The sequence below is a fragment of the Gorilla gorilla genome, chromosome 9, assembly GCF_029281585.2.
Source record: "Gorilla gorilla gorilla isolate KB3781 chromosome 9, NHGRI_mGorGor1-v2.1_pri, whole genome shotgun sequence".
Lineage (NCBI taxonomy): Eukaryota > Metazoa > Chordata > Mammalia > Primates > Hominidae > Gorilla > Gorilla gorilla.
Genome location: NC_073233.2, coordinates 34,436,608 through 34,464,399, shown reverse-complemented (window position 1 = coordinate 34,464,399; position 27,792 = coordinate 34,436,608). Strand labels below are relative to the sequence as shown.

Sequence of the window (27,792 nt, the reverse complement as noted above, 5' to 3'; positions counted from 1 at the left end):
TTTAGCCAGTTAATTTCTCTGTACTACACTTTCTCCCTTAATAAAATAGGAATGACAGTACAGGGTTTATGTCATAGGTTGTTATGACGATTTAATAAGAGTATGTCAATTGTTAGTACATTTCTATTTGTGGGATATGAGCTCAATAGAAAATATAACTTATTGTTACTAAATTAAATGTTGCGATTAAGGTAAATTTTAATAGTGGTTTTGTTGTCGTTTGTCTGTTTTGAAATAAAAATACCTAGACCTTGTTTAAAATTTAAATATTACAAGAGTATGAAATGGAAAATAAACCTGTCTCTCACTCAGACCTTTATATTTCCCTTCTATAGGGAAAGTGGTATTATCAATTTCTTGTGTACCCTTCTGGGAATGACCACGCATATACATATATATCTTTTAAAAATACAAATGGTAACATGCTAAGTCTATTAAAACTGTACTGGTTTATTCATTCATTTATTCAACAAGTATTTATTGGGTCCTAAATATTTGACAAGCAGTGTCCTAGGTGCTGGTGTACAGATAAACTCCGTGCTCTCACAGTGCTTACATTCTAGAGGGAAAACAAGCAATAAATATGTAACCAGATAACATATACTTTCCAATTAGTGCTAAATTCGAGAAAGAAAAATAAACCTAGTATGGGATTGGAGAAGCAAAGGCAGGGTGACACTATTTTGGATAGATTCTTTAGGGAAAGCCTCTGTAAAGTGGCCTTTGAAGAGACCTGAATAATGAAGTGAGGGATTACAATTTGCAAATATCTGGAGGTAATGCCTGCCAGTAAGCAAAAATACAAAAGCCAGGAGGCCAAAACAAGACTGAAGTGTTTTAGGAATGCTAAGAAAGTCATTGCAGCTGAAGCGGAATAATGAAGTGGGGAGACAGCAGTAGAAGTCATTGTCAGAGAGGTAGACAGGGCCATATGTGGAATTTATAGGCCATGGTAAGGAGTTTGTATTTTATTCTTATGATGAGAAGTCATTGGATAGTTTGGAGCAGGTAAATGACATGCAATACATATCATGATCTGAATGCTTTTGAAGAAAGTATCAGTGCATACAATCAATGAATTAAATAAAATTTATTGTACTTGCATATAATTAGGGGTGAATCTTTAATCTGGGATGAGCACTAGCTACATATGTTATAAGTTAAAAATTGACCTGTTCAACTTGGCTTATTACCATGCAAGTATTCAGGATAAATAGATTTTAATACCTCATTAAACATTGCAGAGGCATGAGCTGTTCTACATAAATGAATCTTCCAGAAAATTGAATATTAGCTTTGCTAAGTAATAAAATATTTTAACCACACTCAATAATGAAAATAAAACATGATCTTGCCATTTCTTTAATTTTCTAAACAAGAAATTGGGAACATTATTTCTTTCTTATTTTTTTCTTTTTGATGCCTCAGGGTTCTCATTGTGATTGCCTGTTGTTGTCAACTATTGTACTCTAATATGTTGTTTCTCTTGGAGATATACATTTTCTGTTTCCTTCTGCTCTAAGTGAGTAAATTGCTTTTTGGGGTCTGTGAGCATTTTTTATAGTTTATTAATTCATTCATTGGTATATTTGAAAATTTACTATATACTAGACTCTCTATGAGAGAATAGGGATATAAAGTAAAAGTCTATTAACTGTCATTTCTTATTCTCTTGTACCCTTTTCTAATCATGCATAATAATCATAAAATTTTGGAGCTAGAAAAAGACCTTCCATATCATATAATCTAACCCTTTTGTTTTATACATTAGCAAGTGAAGCCCCTTTCCTTAGCCCCTTCATTCTTCTTTTTTGATACCCTACTCTCTCTAGACTAGACAAATATTCTTCTTCAGGTTTAGTATCTATTATATAAAATGCTTGGTACCAGAAGTTTTTTTGAATTTTGGAATTTTCTTTTTTTAATTTTTGCATTGTGCTTACTGGTTGAGGATCTCTAATCTGAAAATCCAAAATACTCTAATGAACATTTCCTTTGAGTGTCATGTTGGTGCTCACAAAGTTTTAGATTTTAGATTTTCAAATTTGGAATGGTCAACCTGATTATGATGAATAATCACGTTGGAAGTATTTGCCTTTCATGTTTTAGTTCCACCAATGAAATCCTACCAGTTTGCTCTTTTGATTCTGTTCAGTAAATACCACTTAGGGGTAGATATGACAAAATTGATCAGAGGCTATAATACTATCTTCTGAACAGCTGTCTGAAAAGAATTTGTGAATCCACACATTCTTGCGCAGATAACAATATTTAGGCTTTTCTTTTGCTGCTTCATATTAAACATGGTTGAAGAATTTACTCTCTCTGTGCCTTATTCAGAATCAACTAAATGCTCATTTCTTTTAGTCAGCCATCCTAGAAAACAAAGAAGGCACCATTAATGTAGGAACGATCTCATTAATTCCTGCAGATGTAAGTATATTTGAACATAGATTAATTTTTACATTTGATGATTCTGTTGACCTTAGGCATTTTTATTAAGAAAATTCTATCCACATATTTGTTTTTAAAAGGTAGGGAAATACATGATACTTTAAAAATTAACATCCATGTCTTTGTTAAAATATGCAACTAGTTGTGAAACAAAGTTATATTTGACATTATACTTAAACTTTATTGACTGAAAGAGTCAAACTCTGTAAAATATTTGAAGAGATTTATTCTGAGCCAAATATGAGTGACCATGGCCCATGACTCAGCCCTCAGGAGGTCCTGAGAGCATGTGCCCAAAGTGGTCAGTGTACAGCGTGGTTTTTTATATTTTAGAAAGGCATGAGACATCAATCAAATACATTTGAGAAATACGTTGGTTTGGTTCAGAAAGGCGGGACAACTCAAAGCGGGGGCTTCCAGGCTATAGGTAAATTTAAACATTTTCTGGTTGACAATTCGTTGAGTTTGTCTAAAGAACTGGGATTGATAGAAAGGAATGTTCAGGTTAAAAATAATTGTGGAGACCAAGTTGTATTTTGCAGAGGAAGCTCTCAGCAAACTTCAGAGAGAGAGAGCAGGTTGTAAAATGTTTCTCCGCAGAGCTAAAAGGGTGCCTGGCTTTTAGTTGATTATCTACTGGATCTGCAAAGAAAAGAGGAAAACAAAGAGGGAAGGGGATTCTCTATAGAACGTGGATTTTTCCAACAAGAAACTTTGCAGGGCAATTTCAAGGCTTGGCAAGTAAATCTATTTTGGGGGTTAAATATTTTCTCTTTGTCTCATAATGTTATGCCAGAGTCAGATTGAAAAGCAAGTCACAATATACGGGGTCAAATAAAACGCATCTGATGAAAATCCATGATTTATAGGGCGTGACTCCCCAGATCCCTTAGATAGGAATTTGGGCAAAATAAAATATCAGAGTTTAGTCCTCACTCCTTTAGGTAATTGTCCAAATTTCTCCCTGGAATGTTACTTAGATAATCCCCTCATTATAGTCTTATAAAGCACTGTTAACGTTTTCCCTATAATAGCGCTTGTCACAGTTATACCTTTACATGTTTGTGTCAATATTTTATTAATATCTGTTTCCTCACTACACTGTAAATAATAATAGCAAACACTTGTAGTTCATACTCTGTACAAAGTATTGTTCTAAGTGTGTAATCTTTACAACTTTATGAGATAGGTACTGTTGTTAGTCTTACTTTACAGATGGGGAAGCTGAGCCACAAGGAGGTTAAGTAACTTATCCACTATCAGTCAGTGCGTCATAGAGCTGGGATTTTAACCTAGGCTGCCTGGCTCCAACATGTAATAGTTGTCATGAATTAATTAACTAATTAATTAGGGAGGGATATCCTCCAGCCTTGAGATTCTAAGGTTTATTTTGAAATAATCACTTAGCATTTTATGTTTACTTTGTTAACACTTTCATTTATTTATATTTAATCTATCATTTAAAAATAGTATATCTGTTAAAATATTGTTGAATATTTCTAAAAGCTTTTAGAAATGTGTGTAGGAGATAGTTTTGTTATCACAAGGAATATGGGACACTGCTGGCCTTTAATAGACAGGGGAGAGAAATGCCAAACATCCTCTAATAGGGCAGTTCTAAATGCCCTATAACAGGGCAGTTCTAAGCAAGGAAGAATTGGCCTACCCAAAGTGCTAGTCATAAGCCCATTGAGAAAAACTCAAAAGATGAACTCAGTCTTTTTGGCAAGAAGAAGCAGGAGTGGGGCAGATAGGAAGAGAATTGATATTTACTGAATACCATAATACTTACCTCTTTTAGCCTTCGCAACAAACATTGAGGTATTATTATCTCTTTTATACAAATAGAAACCTGAGACTCATGGGGTTAAGTAATTTGTCCAAGGTCATAAAAGTGAGGTGTAGGTGCTTTGTGACACTTGGCTAGACGGAAGCTCAGGGATGAAAAACAAAGTAGTAATTCACCTGGGACCTGACTTAGAATCCAAATGACCATCCCTTCCTTTTCAGTATTCTATTTTTGGCCAAAGACAGAGTCCTAAAAAGGCAAAGATATGTCTAGCATCTACTGCTTTTAGATTCCTTTGAATTCTGTCCTTATTTGAATTCTGTCCGAAAGTATATGGCTAAGTGGTTTTGTGACATATTTCAGCTTGAATATTGCTATTTCTCCCATTTAAAAAAAAATACAAACAAAACATCTTGACACCACCCCCCCCCCCTTCACTCACACCATTTTTCTCCTCCCTTTGAAACAGTCCTTTCCATATACTTTGTCTATGGATCTTCTCCTTTCGGGTTTTTTCCCCACTACTGCCCCAAAATTGCTTTTCTCGATGGCCTCTGTGTTAGTAAATCCCATGGTTAATTCTCAGTAAGTACTTGACCTATTAGCAGTATTTAACACAATAGATCGCTGTTTCCTCCTTCATTTAGGATTTCCCAAAAGTTTTTAAAGCTCAATACTGCATTAAGACTGAGGACAGCCTTTATTTTCTTATTTTCTTAACTTCCACCTGCCCTGACATTTCCACCTGGATGTCTGTCAAAACTCTGAGACTTAAGCTATCCAAAACTGAACTGATCTGACCCTGCCTCCCACCACTCCCCACCCTGCTGAAAAAAGCCCTGCTTCTTATTTCCATCTCAGTTGGTGACTACTTTATCCTTCTAATTCTCAAGCCAAAAACCTTGGAGTTATTCTTCAATCCTGTGTCTCTCTTTCACTCTACATCTACCTGTCAGTAAATTCTGTCACCTTTACCCTCAGAATACACCCATAATCTGACCACTTACCACCTCTGCTGCCACTACCCTATTCTGAACTGACAGAGTTGTCTCTTGTCTACATTACTTCAATAGACTAGTCTATTATATTATCCACATAGCAGTGAGAGTGATAGATTATGTCACTCCTGTGCTCAAAACGACTTCCAATTGTTCTTTGTCTTACTCAGAGTACAAGCCAAAGTTCTTTTAACGGCCTCCATTTCTCCTCTCATGTCTTACTACACTCCCCTTTGCTCACTCCATTCTGGCCAACATATAAAGTAGCACCCTGGGTCCTTCTCTCTATGGGGAAACGCTTCCTACAATACCTGTATGACTAACTCCCTCACCTCCTTCAAGTCCTTACTTAAATGTTGTTTTGGGTGAATTTATTATTTTTGTCTCTTATTTTAACTTACAAGTGACAAAAAAATGTGTAAGTTTATAGGATACAATGTAATGTTTTGATACCTGTGTACACAGTGGAATGAGCATATCAGGCTAATTAATTAACATATCCATCACCTCACATACCATTTTTTTGTTGTGAGAACATTTAAAATGTACTCTTAGCAATTAACCATGGTCACCTTGCTGTGCAATAGATCACCAAAACTATTCCTCTTGTATAACTGAAACTTTGTACCCTTTGACCAACATTTCCCCTTTTACCACCCACCCCACCCTCCTCAGCCTCTGGTAACCATTACTCTACTTCTCTGTGTTTATATTTTTAGATTCTGCATAAAACTGAGATCATGTGATATTTGTCTTTTTGTACCTGGCTTATTTTACTTAGCATAATGCCCTCTAGATTCATTCATGTCATAAATGACAGAATTTTAGTCTTTTTTAAGGCTGAATAGTATTTCATTGAGTGCATATACCACATTTTTTCGATCTATTTATCTGTTGATAGGCACTTAGATTGTTTATATATCTTAGTTATTGTGAATAATGTTGTAGCGAACATGGCAGGGCAAACATCTCTTCAACATACTGATTTTAATTCCTTTGGATATATACTCAGAAGTGGGATTGCAGGATCGTCCTAAGTCTCACCTCCTTTTGGTCCTTACTCAGTTCTTGTTGTTTTGGGGTGTTTTGTTTTGTTTTGTGGTTTGGTTTTTTTTGTTTTTTTGTTGTTGTTTGTTTTTTTGTTTTGGTTTTTGGGTCTGCAGATTCTAGAGTATTTTCTGGATAGTTGAGACTTCCAAATTATTGATCTTTGTTACTTTGTTTACTTTTCCTCTTTGCATGTGAACCAGTCATAAAATCAGACCATAATTTTTAAACCTGCTATCATTGATTCCTTAAACTTGCACACAATTAGAAAGCAGAGAGTAGGATCTATATTCAGAGACTAGGTCTCTGAATACACCAAGGAGTCTGCCATCTCTATCACCTTCAGACCTGAGCTATCTAGTTGAATGCATCTTTGGAACTATTTTTAACCCTATGGGCCTCTGAGATACAGGTAGAGACCAGCCTGGGTGTATCACTTTCCACTGCCAAGGGGCTTGCAGCCAAGATCACTTTTACTAAAAATAGTTCACAAGCTAAGGCTCTCCAATCATACCTTGATATGGTTCTGGGAGATCCTTTTCTATTCATTCCCATGACCTAAGCTGAAATAGTGCTGGAGGGCTTGTGAAAATCAAATCTGGGTTTTAGGATAGCATATCTGTGATTATATATGGTTCAGCTATAGTATTTGAGTTTAAGCCAAATATCCTACTAATATTTCAGGTAAAGAGATTTTTATTATAGTTTTGTGTACGTATGTGCCATTTAATTGTCTGTTTTAGGGTACTTAAGTGCATGTGTGTATGTGTGCATATATTTGTGTGTGTGTGTTGTGTGTGCGTACGTATATATGTATTTTTCCCCCAGTGTTTACCTAGTGAGTGAAACAGAATTATTAACATCTTTTTTGAATGAATACTACATGCCAGTTGTTTTGCATGAAAGTAAAAACTGATATTAAAACTTTATTTTCTTTTTTAATTTCAGAGAAGTATTCAAGTATTTATACAGATAGGAATCAAGATAATCAACAATGTCTGTCACTGAGGAAGACCTGTGCCACCATATGAAAGTAGTAGTTCGTGTACGTCCGGAAAACACTAAAGAAAAAGCAGCTGGATTTCATAAAGTGGTTCATGTTGTGGATAAACATATCCTAGTTTTTGATCCCAAACAAGAAGAAGTCAGTTTTTTCCATGGAAAGAAAACTACAAATCAAAATGTTATAAAGAGACAAAATAAGGATCTTAAATTTGTATTTGATGCTGTTTTTGATGAAACGTCAACTCAGTCAGAAGTTTTTGAACACACTACTAAGCCAATTCTTCGTAGTTTTTTGAATGGATATAATTGCACAGGTATTTGTTTCAATTTGGGATTTAATTTCTCTATCCGATTTCACTTTTGCATTAGGAGGGACATCTACTTGACCCTTCTAAATATAATCAAATTTAAGGAGCTTGTATGCTAAAAATTCTTAAGAAATTCAATAGACTTGAACTGTAAATATAGACTTTCTTTGAAATTTTAGTTATCATATATAACTTATACATCATTTGTAAACCTTTCTCTTCCAGGGCCTTACTGTGGCCCCTATAGACATCTGTCCTTTCAGTTGCCCATGTTATTAAACCACATGCTTATTGCAATTAACATCAGTTTTCTCATAATCTGTATTTATAACTTTTCCTACAGCTTACCTATGTAATTATCTATTCCTGGAGAGTAGTCAGACGTTTCTGAACATTTGACAGTTTCTTTTCAGCAGTTTTTCTTCATGGCACATTGAAATAAAAATGTTTAAGTTGGCGAAGGATAGGAGGAGACTGAGGATCAAAAAACTACCTATGGGGTACTACACTCCTTACCTGAGTGATGAAAAAATCTGTACACTAAACCCCGCAGCATGCAGTTTACCCATGTAACAAACCTGCATTGTACCCCCAAACCTAAAATAAAAATTGGAAAGCGGGTAAAAGTGTTAAGATCCCGTGTTAATTATCTCATGCCCTTTAGCTCATTGTTAGCCCAAGAAGCATCTTTAGTGCTTTTTTTGGCCTTTCAAGAAAGCCACGTTGATTTCCTTAAAAAAAAAAAAAAAGAGGGAGGGAGAGAGATACCCAAGATGCAAAATGGCCAGTTTTTCAGTGCCTACCAGGCACTAAACACCATTATTAATATCTTATTTTTGTAATTATTAGTATTTATGATATTTTCCCCAAGACAGCTCACAACTATAACATTTTTCACTGTCTTTTCCTCATTCATTTCAGTTTTATCATGGAAGGCATACCCTCTTGATCAAGTAAGGATGGAATGTGGTTTATAGATTGGTACTACTGTGATTCCCATTTTTAAGAAGATATTCTTTTCCTCTTTCATGAAGCTTCATATGTCTGTAGGGATTTTGAAATCTTCTTAACTCTAAGAAAAAAAGTAGACTCTCTATCAAACTACTATTGAATTTTTGGTTTCTTTTTGGCTTTCTTTATATTCTTACCCTGTCTTTAAGACAGCTTAAGAATAAGCTTAAGAATAAGCCATTTTAAACCTTCCTTATATACCAGCTTACATAAAATAGAACAAAGTAAAATATACGCCATGTTAATTCATCCTACTGAAAAGTATTTTTGTGGTTTGTTAACATTTGGTTTAGAAGACAGATTGAATTTATAAAAATATTTTCAACCAGTAATGCTATGAGAAGTTATTGCCTTAACTGATTATTGTATTGGGTATTTAACATATATAATTCACAGAGTGGATTTTTTTCTTTTTCTTTGTCTTTTTTTTTTTTTTTTTTTTTGATGAAGTCTTGCTGTGTTGCCCAGGCTGGAGTGCGCTGATGCAATCACAGCTTACTGCAATGATATGAGAAGTTATTGCCTTAACTGATTATTGTATTGGGTATTTACCATATGTAATTCACAGAGAGGATTTTTTTCTTTTTCTTTGTCTTTTTTTTTTTTTTTTGTGATGAAGTCTTGCTGTGTTGCTCAGGCTGGAGTGCGCTGGTGCAATCACAGCTCACTGCAGCCTCAACCTGCTGGGCTTAAGCAATCCTCCCATCTCAGCCTCCTGAATAGCTGGACTACAGGAATGAGCCACTGCCATCAGCTAATTTTTTGAAAATTTTTGTGGATACAGGGTCTCACTGTGTTGCCCAGGCTGGTCTCAAACTCCTGGGCTCAAGCAATCCTCCCACCTTAGCTGTCCAAAGTACTGGGATTGTAGGGATGAGCCACCGAGCCTGGCCCACAGAGTGGATTTTTTATACATTTGAAGAAACACACATGACTTTCTTGTACTGAATAGAATCTAGGAAACAAAGTAATTCACCTAAAACAAAAACTTAAAAAGGAATCTTATAAATGGCATCTATCTGGTATTTATTCAACTACCTGCTTTGTGGCAAGCGATTTGTTAGGTGATAAGGATACATGGCCTCTGCCTTGGTGGAGCACTCAATTGGAAATACAGTGTGATACATGCCAGAAGAGAGGAATGTGGATATGCAGCATATACTAAGGGCTGAAGTGAAAGAGTGGATGTGTCTGCCTAGGACAATGAGGGAAGGCAGAGAAAAATGATATTTGTGCTGAGCATTTAGAAGCAGGTGGAAGTTTTCCAGCTGGATCAAGTAGAGGGACTCCTCAGAACAAAGACAGCAGAGTAGAAAGGAGCAGCAAATGCTGAGAGTATTGAATAATTAAGTATCCCTAGATCACAGCAAGGAAGCAGTAGGCTGGCAAAATAAGCAGGCACCCTCTGAGTGCTTTATAATATTCCAAAGTGAGGAATTTGAACTTATGTAAACCTGGAACAATTAAGAAGGTTTAACGTATTCCAATTTCTTTTTCATAAAGATGACTACAAATTGCAAAGGATAAAGAAGATGGAAGATGAAGACTAATCTGTGGGGAGATTTTAAGATTGCTTTGAAAGAGTAGTTGTTAGAGTGGGGGGCCGGGGGTAGTGATACCATTTATCAGAATAAAGAACATAGGAGTAAGAGTAGATTTGTGGTAACATTCCCAGGTTTTAAGGATAAGACTATAATTTTGGATTTGTAGGGTTTAAAGATACTGTTCAGGATATCCAGGTGGAACTATCCACTAGATAGTAGATATAATAGAGTTATGTTTCATAACAAAGAGTTTTGATCCCTTTCTTAAAAACTCAGTACTTGCCTATGGTGCCACTGGTGCTGGGAAGACCCACACTATGCTAGGATCAGCTGATGAACCTGGAGTGATGTATCTAACAATGTTACACCTTTACAAATGCATGGATGAGATTAAAGAAGAGAAAATATGTAGTACTGCAGTTTCATATCTGGAGGTAAGTTGGGAATTTAGATTAATCAATAGTTTTGGGAAATCATTGACATGATTCATACAAATGATTTTATTATATAAGAGTTTTCCGGTGAATATATAAAATCATTAAAATTCCTTGTCTTGAATATTTGTTATGCATCTTTTTCTGTTAATTTTTTTTTTTTTTTTTTACTTTGGCTAAATTTCAGACTTATAGAGAAGTTGCAACAATAGTACAAAGAACTTCCAGATACCCTTCATACAGATCCCCCATATGTTAACATTTTACTGCATTTGCTTTCTATGTGTGTGTATACATTTCTTTCTTTCTGAGCTAGGTTGCAGACTTGTAAAAACAGGACTTTTTAAAAATAACTGCTAAATAGGTACCAAAATCAGGAAATTAGCAATGATACAATATAATTATCTGTAGATCTTAGTGAGATTTTGCTAGTTATTTCATTTATACCCTTTATTGTAAAAGAAAATTGTATTCAGTTGTTATATCTTAGTCTCCTTAATCTGTAATTTTTTGTCTTTTATAACACTGCCATAAAAATCCTCAGTTTGGATTTATCATGATTATATTCAGATTATGCACTGACAGTAACACAAGCAAAGTGATGTTCACTTCTTACTGCATCAAAAAAGACTTAAGCCGTTGATTAGTCCCCATACTGGGAATGTTAACTTTGATCAGTTTTATTATGCTGTGGTCTGTAGAGTTTCTCCACTTTGAAGATACGTTTTACCATTTATAATTAGTAAGTACTATGTATTTACACAATGTAAATATTCCTTACTCCTCAAACTTTTATCTATTGGTATTAGTATCCACTGATGATTGGTGACTGAATCAATTACTATTATGATGGTAGATGATGGTGATTTTTAAATTCCATCATTTCTGGTACATTTCTTTATTGACTTTCTACTATAAGGAAGAGTTTTCCCCTTATTATATCAGCCTCCTGCATTTTTACTTTATTGAATAGATTATAATCCCTTTCTGTAATCATTTTTTGTACAAATTATGTAAGATTTGGCTAGTTGAGACTTCTTCATGTTGTCTCTTGTGTCCTTTTGAAATACCCCATCATTCTTTGAGGCCTTCTACCCTCTTAATAGTCAACAAATGGTAACTAAGTGGCAGACACTCTAACTTTGCATTCAAATAGTGTTTCAGAAACCAGTGCAGAAACATAAAAACCCTGATTTCATTGCCTATTTATTTCTGGTGCCATAAAATTTCTCTCTTATTAACATCTTGTAGTTTGGTCCCTACTGAGAATTTCTTCCAAAGATTGATTAAAATCATATATGTTGCTAAAAATTTCTTCATTAGAACTTATAGATAAAAAAGAAGTAAAACTCATTTTCTTTGGTTGGTTAACTATGAAAAGAATTGTTCTGAACTCAATTAGGAAAAGAGGGTGCCAGCATTCATTATTTTTTCCTTAGATCCTTTTTATAACTGGGAGAATTTTGAAGTTTGGTTATTTTCACAATTTTTATTTTTTCTTTTAATCTGCTTTCATATTATTAATGATAAGGCAGTGTATAATATGGTTTTCTACTCAAGCTGTGCACCAGAATTGCCTATAGAACTTTTTAAAAATAGGCCTAGGCATCACACTTGGGATATTTTAATTTAGTAGGTCTGGGGTGTGACTGAGGCATCTGTGTTTTTTAAATGCTCCTTGGTGAGTGTCATACATAGACCAGCTGGAGGGCAATTATTCTAATTTTTGATTTGTTATGATTGAAGTGGGTAAGGGGAAGCAATAGTAGAGTGACTGCTGCTCATCAAAAAGATATGATTTAAAAATATTTCTTCATATTATCATTTTACTACTTTTAAGGGTTTATTACATTCTAATGCCTATCATTCATTGTAGAGAATTGTACCAGCAATGAATTATCACTATGAGCTACTTATTAGAACAAAGAAGGAAATAACACAAAATAATTTTTTAGAGACTAAATTTTGTTATGTTTTTTTCTTAAATCTTGTCAGTAATAGTTGTAATTGTCATTTGGTTAGCAAGTAATAAACTTTATACGTTTAATAAATTCATAAAATCAGGTCACTAGTACTACATAGAAATGTGTGTTACTTACAAAAATTATTTTTTAAAAAATGGCCAGAGATATAAACTACAGATATGTATTCAGTATGATGCAGTAGAGTGAAGCTGTCTAGGCTCCAGTTCCTACTCTGCTAATACCTTTATGACCATGGACAAATCATTTAACCTCTCAGAGTCTTAGTTCCCTCATCATTCAAATGGGTCTCCTTTTGAAATTTATTATTAGTAATTATATGTCAAAATTAATGTAATTGAAGGATAACCGAAACAAATACCACCTGTCCTTGGTATGGGTTTTCTGTAACATTTAAGCTCTAAAATTTCAAAAGTTTGGACTACTTGGACATTGTGAAATAATAGATGTCTTCCACAGTAAGAACCATGCCATCTCCATACAACCTGCATTTCCCAGAGTTTCCCAGTACCGTGTGTTCCATACATTTCCTGAAAATAAGAAAATGGGCCGGGCGCGGTGGCTCACGCCTGTAATCCCAGCACTTTGGGAGGCCGAGGTGGATGGATCACAAGGTCGGGAGATCAAGACCATCCTGGCTAACATGGTGAAACCCCGTCTCCACTAAAAATACAAAAAATTAGCCAGGCGTGGTGGCGGGTGCCTGTAGTCCCAGCTACTGGGGAGGCTGAGGCAGCAGAATGGCGTGAACCCGGGAGGCGGAGCTTGCAGTGAGCCGAGATTGCGCCGCTGCACTCCAGCCTGGGAGACAGCGAGACTCCGTCTCAAAAAAAAAAGAAAAGAAGAAAATGCACTTCAGCTATCTTACTTATCTCTGTTTCACCATAGTCATCAAGGCAGGAATTATGAGTGAGGGGATGACTCCAACTTTAAGTTTCAATTTCAAGCCTAGGTAATCAAACTCTTCAATTTTCTGGAATGATAGAAAATTAATGGCAACATGAGATCGAAGGTATGAGGTGAATAAAAGTGAGGTGCTGCTTGTCTTTAGGATAAAATTCTAATAACTTTAAATCAGCAGTGTATGTGTGATGTAATCACGATTTTTTTTTTTTACATCAATGCTAAAGCAGTTCTTTTTATTTTAAGGTATATAATGAACAGATTCGTGATCTCTTAGTAAATTCAGGGCCACTTGCTGTCCGGGAAGATACCCAAAAAGGGGTGGTTGTTCATGGACTTACTTTACACCAGGTATGTATATAAACATCTTTTTCCCTGTTAGAATAGCAAATGTGACTATTAAGCTATTTTCACCAGCCATGCACTTACTTTCCATCCTGTTTGAGAAAAAAAACTAATGAGGTACAGAATTTAAATGATTAGGGTATATTTTTAGTCTTATTTTGTTTTCTTTTAAAATAGAGTGAACTTTTTAAAAATTTTTTAAATTTTATTTTTAAATTTTAATCTACGTATGTATGTATGTATGTATGTATGTGTGTATGTATGTATGTATTTATTTTGTGACCTGGCTATGAGACTGGCTAATTTTTGTATTTTTGGTAGAAAGCGGGAGTTCACCATGTTATTCAGGCTGGTCTCAAACTCTGGGGCTCAAGATCTGCCTGCCTCGACCTCCCAATGAGTGAGCTTTTCTTTCAAAAATCTGCTTGAACATTTAATGTCATATTATTCTACTCAATAGACTCCACTCCTGAGAAACTAGATTTTATCTTTTATTCTTCATATAAACACACACAATACTAAGCAGATGAGATACAGTTAGTATTTAATAGGATTGAATTTATAGAAAACATTTTCTTTTACCTTTAAATCTTTTTGTTTTTTGAACATTTATTGAAAAATTTAAAGATATATTGCTGATTTTTAAATTTTTCTTCTACTTAAACTTCTTCAGCCCAAATCCTCAGAAGAAATTTTACACTTATTGGATAATGGAAACAAAAACAGGACACAACATCCCACTGATATGAATGCCACATCTTCTCGTTCTCATGCTGTTTTCCAAGTAAGAGGCCACTAGATTATCACTCTTAAAATTGGATTTAAAATAAATGAAGCTAAATTCATGAATCATCATTTTCATACATGTGAAAAAAATCTGTCTGTAGACTTCACTTGTCAGTACTTTCCTTTATAGCTTTGAAAAGATTCTGTCACCAAGAGTATTTATAATTGAGATGCTTAAAACAAAAATACAGAATTTCTACCTTTGTAAACATATAGGAGGATAAAGTTGTAGTAATAAAAGTTGTTTTGTTTTTGCTGAAAATATTTAATCTTTCCAATAAATAATCTTATATTCACTGTAAAATTTATCTCTATAAATCTAGACTTATAGAACTAATAATTTGGGAACATACTGATTCATCTTTAAAAGATTTCACCATAAGGACCATGTAAATAGTCGCATTTCTTAAGGAAGTATGATTCAGTTGGCACAGTACGTCTTAGGAATACAATTCCAGAAAGAGCTAAAGCATAGGTTAATAGCTATTATTTCTTATAGTTTCTAGTCCTTTTAATACCCAAATGATAATATAAAGCTTCTTTTAGTATTATGCCGTCTGAGATACATCTTATAAGAAAGAAATTGTTATAATTGAAAGAATTGATATTGAAGGCAATCAAACCATTCATATAGTCCCTGGTCAACAAAAATTTCATTAATCTTTTTTGTTCTTACCACTAACTCTTCGGTTATTAATAGTCTTGAGAGAAATGTTTCTCTGTGAAACTGAGATGTCTCTGAAATATCTTAGATCCTGCTTTATAAAAAAATTTAATAAATGGGTTTACAATTAAGTAATATCTTACTTTCCTCATCTTTTGTTTGCCACCTAATGTAGTTCAGATAATCCTTACAGAGTAGCTTAAAATATTTGAATAAGTTATGCTTTACTAGGCAGTTGAAAATGACAAGTAGACTTTACTGTATAGTCATGTGCCGCATAATGACATTTCAGTCAACAACAGTCCACATATACAACACTGGTCCCATAAGATTATAACAGAGCTAGCTGAAAAGTTCCTATTCATCTAGTGATGTCATACTCATCATAATGTCGTGGCGTAACACATTACTCAAATGTTTGTGGTGGTGTTGGTGTAAACGAACCTGCACTGCCAGTCATATGAAAATATAGTACATACAGTTATGTACAGTACATGAGACTTGGTAATAAATGACTGTGTTACTGGTTTATGTATTTACTTTTTATTGTTATTTTAGAGTATGCTCCTACTTATTACCCCAAAAGCAGTCTGCTACATTCTGTTTACCAAGTCTGTGGATTTTATCATTTTCTCTCATGTTTGATTTATGATATTTTCACAATGAGGAAATCACCTAACAGTGCATTTCTCAGAAAGTAGCTGTGTTGTTAAGTGATGCAAGACTGTACTATCTTTTTTATATATGATATTTTAATTATTAGGACATATACAAGTTTGGGGGATTAGAATAAATTTACTCTTCAGTTTGGATCAAGATTCGAATTCAGCTTCCCTTGAGGGGCAATCTCTAGATACATGCAAGGCATTCTAACGAGTAGCTTTGGTTTTTTCTTAGGAATGTTATTTCTATAGGACCTGTGTTTCTAACCATCACCTCTGATAATTCCATGTCCTGGTTCAAGGGGTACCAGAATACAAATGGAAGTTTTGATCTTCTATCAGGTCAAGAGTTATTTTTCCTCTGGTACACATATAGAAAGTCTTTTCATTTTTATATTTTTCTCAGCTATAGTGATTACTTATAGTGCTCTTAAATATCAATTAGATTACACCTTGTTCAGTTGTTTTTTAAAATGAAAATAATTTTGATTTTGTGCTCTATTAAAGTATATATTTCCCTTTTAATTTTGTTAAATCTTATCCTCATTTTTTTCTATTTTGTAATTTCAAAAAGATTTACTTGCGACAACAAGACAAAACAGCAAGTATCAATCAAAATGTCCGTATTGCCAAGATGTCACTCATTGACCTGGCAGGATCTGAGCGAGCAAGTACTTCCGGTGCTAAGGGGACCCGATTTGTAGAAGGCACAAATATTAATAGATCACTTTTAGCTCTTGGGAATGTCATCAATGCCTTAGCAGATTCAAAGGTAGGCATTATATGTTTATTTGTTAAATAGTTTGAAATATTGAAATAGATAAGAAAGATACTATTTAATATGATTTTGTTTTAAACGTCTGGTATATATCACATTTCAAGGGTATATCGGTAATGTTAATATATAGATCAAAGACCTCAGAAAACCTAGTGTATTAAACTGATTTTTATTTCTTTTTTAATTTCCAGTTTTATAATGAGAATTGGTTAAATAGAAAGTAATGAATACCAGATTGATAGTTAATATTTTATGGTACATTCTGATCACTTATTTTGAACTTGGTTTTTAAAGTGATCACTACACAGCAAACATGTTAATTAAATTGGCATGAAGACAAACTAACCATATTTTTAAAAACTAAATTCTGTTGTTTAGTATTTTATATATTATAAAATAGGGTTAAGTATTAAAGAGTGTTGATTTTTTTTAAGAGGGGTTTAAGTTATAAAATGTCATGAAATCACCTAATAAGATAATGTTTACTAGATGCTTCTGGGCATATTTAAATATAGTTTACATATACCGTATGCCAGAAGTGCTTACCTAGAACACAGTGTATTTCACAACATAGATATTTGTAACAATGACATCCTTTCAAAAAAATTATAATATGTCAATTTAAGTTAAACCATACTCGAAAGCTTTAGCTTGTTAAACTGTTCGAAAAGCTCATCACTAGTCATTAGAAAAATGCAAATCAAAACCACAATGAGATACCATCTCATGCCAGTGAGAATGGCGATCATTAAAAAGTCAGGAAACAACAGATGCTGGAGAGGATGTGGAGAAATAGGAACACTTTTACACTGTTGGTGGGAGTGTAAATTAGTTGAACCATTGTGGAAGACAGTGTGGCGATTCCTCAAGGATCTAGAACCAGAAATACCATTTGACCCAGCCATCCCATTACTGGGTATATGCACCCAAAGAATTATAAATCATTACTAGAAAGACACATGCACACCTATGTTTATTGCAGCACTATTCACAGTAGCAAAGACCTGAAACCAACCCAAATGCCCATCAATGATAGACTAGATAAAGAAAATGTGGCACATATACACCATGCAATACTATGCAGCCGTGAAAAAGGATGAGTTCATGTCCTTTACAGGCACATGGATTAAGCTAGAAACCATCATTCTCAGCAAACTAACACAGGAACAGAAAACCAAACACTGCATAGCAGGTTCTCACTCATAAGTGGGAGTTGAACAATGAGAACACATGGACACAGGGAGGGGAACATTACACGCCAGGCAGGGCCTGTTAGGGGGTGTGGGGGCTAGGGGAGGGATAGCATTAGGAGAAATACCTAATGTAGATTACAGGTTGATGGGTGCAGCAAACCACCATGGCACATGTATACCTATGTAAGAAACCTGCACATTCTGCACGTGTATCCCAGAACTTAAAATATAATTTAAAAATTAAATTTAATTTTTTTAAAAAAGCTTTGGCTTGTTAAACTGTTCAAAATGTTACCTTTGATTTATAATAAGTATATTAAAATAATTGGAGCAGGTTTCTTTTTAAAAAAAGGCAAATTACTGAAATTACATGAAGATTGCAAAAGCAAGATGTCTTTTATATTCTGAGTTAAAATCTCAAACTTGTAAGCAGACAGCATGATACAGAGACGGATTTTGTAAACATAAGCCATTCATAAGATTTTTGCCATGTGAACTAATCTATAATTTTTTAATAATGACTCCTATTGAGTCATTTGTGAGTCAATGTTTAATATATGTCTTGTACATGTAAAATCACTTAAAATAGCACCAGCAGTGCACATTTCACACTGTTTGGGAAAGACTGCTATGGTGGAAGCACATTGCTACTGAGAATTGGGGGAACTAGGACCTATTTCTGGCTCTTTGAACTACTAGCTTTGTGACCCTAGTCAAATCATTTCACTTTATGCTTAGCTTCAATTTCCTGTTTTGCAATATGAAAGATATACATTGGATAACATTAGGTTGCTTTTAGCTTAACATTGTAAAGAATCTGTTCTTATATAAACGTTCTACTTTCTGGAAAATTTATTTGTTACTTCAAAATCAGAAACAAAACTTAACAAAATTTATTTGTTGCTTTTACTTTTTTCTTTTTAGGTAAAAGAAAATCTTGAAGTATTAGGTTCTTTTAGAACTCTATAGTGATTTCAGGAGAAATGTCTGTAACATTGTAATTATAATTTATTTCATATTGATATTAGATGGTTATTTAAGGAGAAAAGTAGCTCTAAGCCATGCAGAGTTCTTATTATTCCTCTAGTATATTTGTATGGGACATCTGTTTACTTTTGTGTTTTAATTTTTTTCAATGATTGGAAATATTTTTAAATAGACATTTTCAAATAGTTTTAGATTTACAGAAAAGTTACTAAGATGATACAGAAAGATTTTGTTAAATATGCTCCACACCTGGTTTTCCCTATTGTTAATTTTTTATATTAATATGGTACATATATCACAACTAATGAACCAATATTAATGTATTATTTTATTTTGAACTAAAGTTCATACTTACTCAGATGCAGATATTTTTAAATATGATATTTGTTTCATATATTCACTGAATAATCCTGTAAGATTCTTTGTCATCACCTCAATCACCAATTATAAGTCTGGATAAAATTGGATAGCGCTTAAGTTCTTATAGTGAAGTGTAGGGTCAAGCCCTACAGGACTTGGCAGGTGTTCTCCCCGTGTGCAGAGACGAGAGATTGTAATAAATAAATACACAAGACAAAGAGATAAAGTGAAAACAGCTGGGCCCCAGGGGACCACTACCATCAAGACACGGAGACCGGTAGTGGCTCCGAACAGCTGGGCGCGCTGATATTTATTGCATACAAGACAAGGGGGCAGGGTAAGGAGGGTGAATCTTCTAAGTGATTGACAAGGTGAAGCAAGTCATGTGATCATAGGACAGGGGACCCTTCCCTCTTAGGTAGCCGATAACAGAGAGAGAGATGGCGCATACATCCGTGTTTTCTTCTGTGCACTTATAAGAAAGATCAAAGACTTTAAGACTTTCACTATTTCTTCTGTTGCTGTCTACTGTGAACTTCAAAGAGGAACCAGGAGTACAGGAGGAACATGAAAGTGGACAAGGAGCATGACCATTGAAGCACAGCACCCCAGGGGGGGTTTAGGCCTCCGGATGACTGCGGGCAGGCCTGGATAATATCCAGCCTTCCACAGGAAGCTGGTGGAGCAGTGTTCCCTGACTCCTCCAAGGAAAGGAGACTCCCTTTCGCGGTCTTCTAAGTAATGGGTGTCTTCCCAGACACTGGCATTACCACTTGACCAAGGAGCCCTCAAGCTGCGCTTGTGCCGGCGTAATAGAAGGCTCACCTCTTGCCTTCTAGATCACTTCTCACAATGTCCCTTCAGCAGCTGACCCTATACCCGCCGGTTATTCCTAGGTTATATTCGTAATGCAACAAAGAGTAATATTAAAAGCTAATGATTAATAATGTTTATAATAATGATTCATAATTGTCCATGATCATCTCTATATCTAAGTTGTATTATGACTATTCTTATTCTAGCTATTTTTTTCATTATACGGAAACAGTTTGTGCCTTCAGTCTCTTGCCTCGGCACCTAGGTAATCCTCCCCCCACAGTGAAGTGCTAAAGTGGTAGCAGGTTTGCATTTAAATGTGGAAAATGACATAAGATCTCTTTTTTGTGCTTTCAGAGAAAGAATCAGCATATCCCTTACAGAAACAGTAAGCTTACTCGCTTGTTAAAGGATTCTCTTGGAGGAAACTGTCAAACTATAATGATAGCTGCTGTTAGTCCTTCCTCTGTATTCTACGATGACACATATAACACTCTTAAGTATGCTAACCGGGCAAAGGACATTAAATCTTCTGTAAGTCTGTTTACTCTGCCTTTGTTGTGAAGGTATTGTCTGCATATGATTTTTATAATTCTAATGAAAGTATTAATTCAGGTTATGTTTCTACATAATGAGTTAGGCAGCTGAGGGTTAGAAGGGTCTTTGCTAACCTGCTTAGTCGAACATTAATTTAGACGGTTAAACCATAAAGCATCTTGATTTTATATATATATATATAATAGATACTATTATTCGATCTTTTGGGTACTATGGTACTTGAGTGGCTTTCTCCCTAACCTCTTTGATGTCATGGCATATTGTATTTGGATGGCATCTTGGAGTAATCAGTCAAAGCTTGAACACATTTGTTGCAGCCCAGGATGATGCTCTGCTTTAGCTGAGAACCAAAACTTTCACCTGAAAATCTTGGATATGTTAGTTAAGCTTTCCAAGCCTATTATTTCATCTGTAAAATAGGTATAAAGCTTATTTTTTAAAAAGTCTTTTCTACATAATTTATAGTCCACATTCATGATGTTGATGTACCAATCTCTGTATTTCTCCAGAAATATAATAATAATAATTGGTTACATTAGTATTTTTGCCAAAGATGTGGTGTACTTAAAAACATGTATATCAAAACATGTATGTTTAAATTATAATATATCGGGGTTGAGAAAACCTAGAGTTAAGCTGTTGTGATAACTCCTCCTCTTCTCCCTTTCCCCTCTGCCACTCTCCTTAAGTGTCTGAAGATGAGCATGTTATTGTCATCTTAAGAAAAATGTTCCCAGGCTCATTATATAATTAATTGTAAAAGGTCATACTATATGGTTGTACAGAAAGGTTTGTAACACATGATTTTCATGTAGCCCTTACACTAGCCCCTTGAGGAATGAATTCTTAGCTCCACTTTACAGATGAGTAACCCAAACATCAAACAGTTCGAATTCTAAGTCAGGTTAAGTGAGAAGTAGGCAAGGTCTCAATATCAAGTATTTGGATTTATATGTTTAATATCCTCTCTACTATACCATAAATGTCAAGGGGCCCATACTATGATAAAAATGTTAAAATATAGTAAGAACTCAGTGAAAACCAACTGAATTCCTGAAAGGGTAGCATGAAAAACTATCTCTGCATTACTTAGAAGTCAAAGGAGTAAGAAAGTAGGGAATTTTATTATATTGCAATTACATGCTTATAAATAACTTTTCTCAATAAAGTAATTTCTTTATAATTTCATTTACATTATTAATGTGCTCAGCAGATCCTTTTGTCATAGATTTTAAATGTGAGCATAATTATCACAAATTCTGAATTCATGGAACTCAATGAAAATACAATGTCATTTTATTCATGTATTTATCTCTGTGATTATTATCTCTCTATAAACAATCATAATTTCTATCTTTCAACAGTTGAAGAGCAATGTTCTTAATGTCAGTAATCATATAACTCAATATGTAAAGATCTGTAATGAGCAGAAGGCAGAGGTATGTCTGTTTACATTTTTATGCTAGTCTTGCGCAGTTCTTCATTTATAGAATTTTATAATCTTAATTGTCCAAAAATTTAACATATTTTTCTATTAATTTTAAAATCTGGTTAATTCAGTTATTTTTTACAGCTAAATTTGGCTGTGGCCATGTAAATGACTTCTTTTGTATTTTAACTAGTGATTTCTCTCTACTAGATTTTATTGTTAAAAGAAAAACTAAAAGCCTATGAAGAACAGAAAGCCTTCACTAATGAAAATGACAAAGCAAAGTTAATGATTTCAAACCCTCAGGAAAAAGAAATCGAAAGGTAAACATTACATTAAGATCTAATTTTGAGGAATTTATTGTTTTAAAATTTTGTTAAGTATTTTATGTTAATTATCATTTGTTATGTCTTTTATATGTACATAGATATGTATGTTTATAATTTTATATATACACACATACATACATAACAGGCTTGACTCAGAGATATTGCATATTTAGTTCTCCAGACCACTGCAATAAATGAAATGTCATAATAAAATGAGTCACACAAATGTTTTGGTTTTCCGGTGCATATAAAAATTATGTTTACATTACACTATAGTCTATTAAGTGTGCAGTAGCATTATATCTGAAAAGATAATGACCTTGCTTTAATTTTAGACATAGTTTATTGCTAAAACATGCTAATGATAATCTGAACCTTCAGCAAGTCATAATCTTTTTGCTGGTAGAGGTCTTCCCTCAATGTTTATGGCGTCTGACTAGTAAGAGTAATGGTTGCTGCAAGTTGGAGTGGCTGTGACAATTTCTGAAAATAAGGCAACAATGAAGTTTACTGCATAGATTGACTCGTCCTTTCATGAAAGATTTATCTGTAGTGTGTGATGCTCTTTGATAGCATTTTACCCACGGTAGAACTTCTTTAAAAATTTGAGACAATCTTTTCAAACCTTGCCACTGCTCTTTCAGCTATATTTATGTCATATTCTAAATCCTTTGTTATTTCAACGTAGATAGCATCTTTATAGGGAGTAGGTGGTAAACTTTCTCAAGAAACCGTTTTCTTTGGTTATCCGTAGAAGCAGCTCTTCATTTCTTCAAGTTTAATCATGAGATTGCAGCAATTCAGTCACATCTTCAGGCTCCACTTCTAATTCTAGTTCTCTTTCTTGTCCACCACATCTGCAGTTACTTTCTTCACTGAAATCTTGAACCCCTCGTAGTTATCCATGAGGATTGGAATCTACTTCCTCCAAATTCCTATTAATGTTGATATTTTGACCTCCTTACACATATCACGAATGTTCTCAATGGCATCTACAATGGCAAATTCTTTTCAGATGCTTTTCAATTTATTTTGCCTAGATCCGTCAGAGAAGCATGATCCATGAAAGAAAGTATCTATAGCAGCTATAGCCCTACAAAATGTATTTCCTAAATAAGAAGACACAAAAGTCAAAATTGCATGATCCATGAGCTGCAGACTGGGTGTTGAGTTAGCAGACATGAAAACAACATTAATCTTCTCGTCCATCTCCATGAGAACTCCTGAGTGACCAGCTGTATTGTCAGTGAGCATTAGTATTTTGAAAGGAATCTTTTTTTCTGAGCAATAGGTCTTAACAGTGGGCTTAAAATTATTAAGTAAACAGATGTGCTGTCCTCTAGACTTTGTTGTTCTATTTGTAGAGCACAAGCAGAGTTAAATTTAGCATATTTCATAAGGGCCCTAGGATGTTTGTAAATGGTAAATGAACATCGACTTCAACTTAAAGTCACCAGCTGCAAAAGCCCCTGACAAGATAGTCAGCCTGTTCTTTAAAGCTTTGAAAGTAGGTATTTACTTCTCTCTAGATATGAAGGTCCTAGATGGCATATTGTTCCAATTAAAAGCTGATTTGTCTCTCTTGAAAATCTGTTGTTTAGTGTAGCCACCTTCATCAGTGATCTTACCTAAATTTTCTCGATAACTTGCTGCAGCTTCTACATCAGCACTTGCTGCTTCACCTAGACTTTTATGTTCTAGAGAAGGCTTTTTTGCTTACACTTTTAAACTTTATGAACCAACACCTGCTAGTTTCAGAATTTTCCTCTGCAACTTCCTCACCTCTCTCAGCCTTTGCAGAATTGAACAGATTTAGAAGGCTTGCTCTGGATAAGGCTTTGACTTAAAGAAATGTTATAGCTAGTTTAATCTATCCAGACCATTGAAACTTTTTCCATATCAGCAATAAGGCTGTTTCACTTTCTTAGTGTGTGTGTTCACTGGAGTAGCACTTTTAATTTCCTTCAAGAATTTTTCCTTTGCATTCACAACTTGGCTAAATGTTTTGTGCAAGAGACCTAGCTTTTCGCCTATCTTGGCTTTCTACAAGCCTTCCTTATAAGCTTAGTAATTTCCAGCTTTTGATTTAAAATGAGAGACATGCAACTAACTCTTTCACTTGAACACTTGGAGGCCATTTTAGGGTTATTAATTTGCCCGATTTCAACGTGTTTCAAGGAATAGGGAGGGCTGAGGAGAGGTAGGGAAACAGCCAGTCAGTGGAGCAGTCAGAGCACACACAACACTTGATTAAGTTTACTGTCTTATATGGGCACAATTTGTGACACTCTAAAGCAATTACAGTGGTAACATCAAAGATCATTGGTCACAAATCACCATGACAGATATGTAATAATGAAAAAGTTTACAATATTTCAAGAATTGCCAAAATGTGACACTGAATGCTCATGCTGTAGGAAAAATGATGCTTATAGACTTGCTCACAGCAAGATTGCCACAAACCTTCAGTTTTTTTAAAAAAAAAAAAAAAAACAGTGTCTGCAAAGCACAATAAAACAAGGTATGCCTGTATATATATTCTCAACTGAATTCAAGAAGTCAGTGATTTCTCTTTATATTTCACACTTTGTAGATCAAGTAATTTTAGTTTTTATTTTACATGTATTGAAGAGAACCAGAACTTAGGTATAAGATAGTGGAGACAAAGCCAGTTATGTCACCCTGTAGACTTAGTTTAATTTTAGTGGCGCTCATATTGTTCTTTTCTGACATAATCATTATTTGTATATTTCATGTACATCCACTCTATTCTTCATTTTATTAACTCTCTATAGCTTAACTAATCTACTTATTGAGCCTGAATGGGTAATTATTTGAATGAACATCTGTCAGTGATATAAACCAATACAGAATTTTGAGAGGTTTCTACTAAGCTTCTTAGCAGGTAAATTTTTAAAAAGAAAGCAGTTAGTAATACAGTATGCAAAAGTACTTTTTCCTCAAGCAGCTAAGACAGTTTTCCAAATTGACCCATTGAGACACTGGATCAAGATGTTAATCTTGAGTACTTCTAGGAAGACAATAAGGAATTCCTGTATTAAACAAGTTTGGAAATTACTCCGTAAGGAATCTAGGAGACTTCCAAAGTACATCAGCTTATTAAAGGGAAAACCTGTGGTAAAGGAATCTGTTCAACTTTCATTAAAATTGAGTAAAGGTAAACTTATTTGACATTCTGCAGAGCCAGTTATCTGTTATTAGTATGAGAAACCAACTACAACTTAAACCAATGGTTATTCATACTGTTTTGGAGCTCTAGAATTAGTAGAAAGTGTCTCAGTATCTATAAGGAAAACAAGATTATAGTCAAAAGTGGCTTTCAGACCTGATACAGCTATAATTTTTTAAAATTGCATTTGTGTGTTGAAGTTTTACATAAAATATTTTACAGTATTTCTTAAGAAATAAGTAAAAATGATTTCTGGTTTTTCATCTCATCAAAGAAAACTTTTAACTCTGATATAGTATTATTAGTTGTTGTTGTTATTTCATTTTGTTAGTTAAATGTGGGAGCGGTCCTCATGTAATTGGATATCTATTAGAATTCTCCAGCTTCTCAAATTTAGAGTAACTGATTCCATAAAATTGCTCAGCACTGCTTAACCAAGTCTACTATACCAATTAAAACCTTACAGATTAGTAAACTTTTCTGGAGTTGATGGCTTTAAATAATTGAACCTTTCTTTCTAGTAAGGCCCTCCTTTCAGGAGGGAAGGGCCTGAGCTATGAAATAAGTATTAATTTGGATGTTTTTCATATTTCAACCTGACTTTTGACCAACAATAAAAGGTTTGATTTTAATTCTGGCAATATGTTAAGTAACTTACTTGTATTTATGAAGAAGTTAATGATAAAAATTATGTACCAAATAACCTTTGTTATTTCCCCTAAAAATTACTGCCTTTTGAAATAAATGTATGAAATATCTTTTATTTTATCCATCATACTGTTACATGGGACTTTTTTAATGCCATGAATTTTCAAAGTGTCTTTTGTTATAAAACTTAAATAACATTTTTATGAAGTTTAAACAGATGAAAGGAAGACTCTGCAGTATTCTGTCTATCAAAGCTATTTGGAAAGGTAATTCTCAAAAGGAAATCATAAAAAGAAAACACAATTGTTCTTTTATAAAGAGTAATTATAAAACCTCACTTATGACTATACCAAGAAAATTGTGGAGTTTAATACTCATGTATTACCTAAAAATATTGGTGCAGATACTTTTAACTTGAATGTTTGCTTAGAACTCTTTCAGTTTTAAAATGATAGCTTTTTTTGGTGTTGTTAAGGAGCTCTCTAGAAACCTTTGATACCAGTTCCCTTCCTTTCATCCTAATCAGTAAACACCACCAACTAAAATAAGTCTAGATCACAAAATTGACAAATATTAACTTTGTCCTTGAATAAAAAGTTATAGAAAAACTAAGAAATTATCTTTAAGTATAACCTAAAGATAACTTATCAATTCATTTACTGGCATTATCGTTGGTGTAATATAATGCAATGAAATCACAGTGTCTGTACATATTTCCTATGAAATATTTATCAGTTTGACAAAACTGCAGTAAAGTCAGTGTTTTGTGGCTTATGTTCATTCCCAATAGAGTTTCATTAAGAACTACTGACGTAAATTGGCAGTGTTTTTACCGCTGATCCTTATGAGTATATCTAAAATTCTGGCCAGTTTAGAACATTTTTTTTTAAATGCATGTACTTGATTTTACTTTATTTTAAAGTCTTCACTGTTATGAATGTTTATACTGTAGCTCAGATCTGATCTATGACTTAAAACCATGAATATATTTTAAAAAATTAAAATATTACTGAGACCAGTGTTCTACTGACCCAGAAGGATACAGGATTGCAGGTTCCACCCAGAGTTTTCATAAAATTTAATCAGCTTGAAGTCTGTGGCCATTTGGAAATATGAATCAAACTCCTCATCTTTGATATTCTAGACCTATATTGCCCTTAGGAGGAAGCACACTGCAGCAGCTTTTCTAGGTTTACCACATTATAAACTTGGATGTTTTGAGTCCTGGAAGTGTCAGTTGATTCTTAGCCAGGCTGTAGGGGGTACCTAACCGTATGGTCTGTTTTCACTATAACAAATTCTGAAGCTAAAAACTGGCTCTGTCACTTTCCCTAGGTGGCCATGGAGGCACCATATGATTATGCCTCCTACTGCTTATTCCTTCACGGTGAGCCAACACCGAAACAACACATAATGCTGTGTTGCTAATAGGGCCTTGTGAATTTAGATAGTGCATGCCCAGGTTATCATCCTTTTCCAACAAACAAAAATTATTTTATTTTTGCTAAGCAATAGGATTACATATAGATGTAAGCATAGACAAAATGCAGTATGTTAGCAATACCAGACACC

General features: G+C 34.2%; 1 protein-coding gene across 1 annotated transcript in view; it reads left to right on the top strand.

Moving 5' to 3' along the window:
- The window catches only part of KIF18A (kinesin family member 18A), an 87,591-nt gene that overhangs the window by 3,120 nt on the left and 56,679 nt on the right, over positions 1-27,792 (top strand). Inside the window, exons 2-9 of the mRNA XM_004050860.5 lie at positions 7,237-7,607; positions 10,433-10,590; positions 13,722-13,826; positions 14,494-14,604; positions 16,507-16,704; positions 20,424-20,600; positions 21,989-22,063; positions 22,264-22,376. Of these exons, the coding sequence (XP_004050908.1) occupies positions 7,283-7,607; positions 10,433-10,590; positions 13,722-13,826; positions 14,494-14,604; positions 16,507-16,704; positions 20,424-20,600; positions 21,989-22,063; positions 22,264-22,376 (1,262 nt within the window). The 5' untranslated portion in view covers positions 7,237-7,282. The remainder of the gene's footprint in view (positions 1-7,236; positions 7,608-10,432; positions 10,591-13,721; positions 13,827-14,493; positions 14,605-16,506; positions 16,705-20,423; positions 20,601-21,988; positions 22,064-22,263; positions 22,377-27,792) is intronic.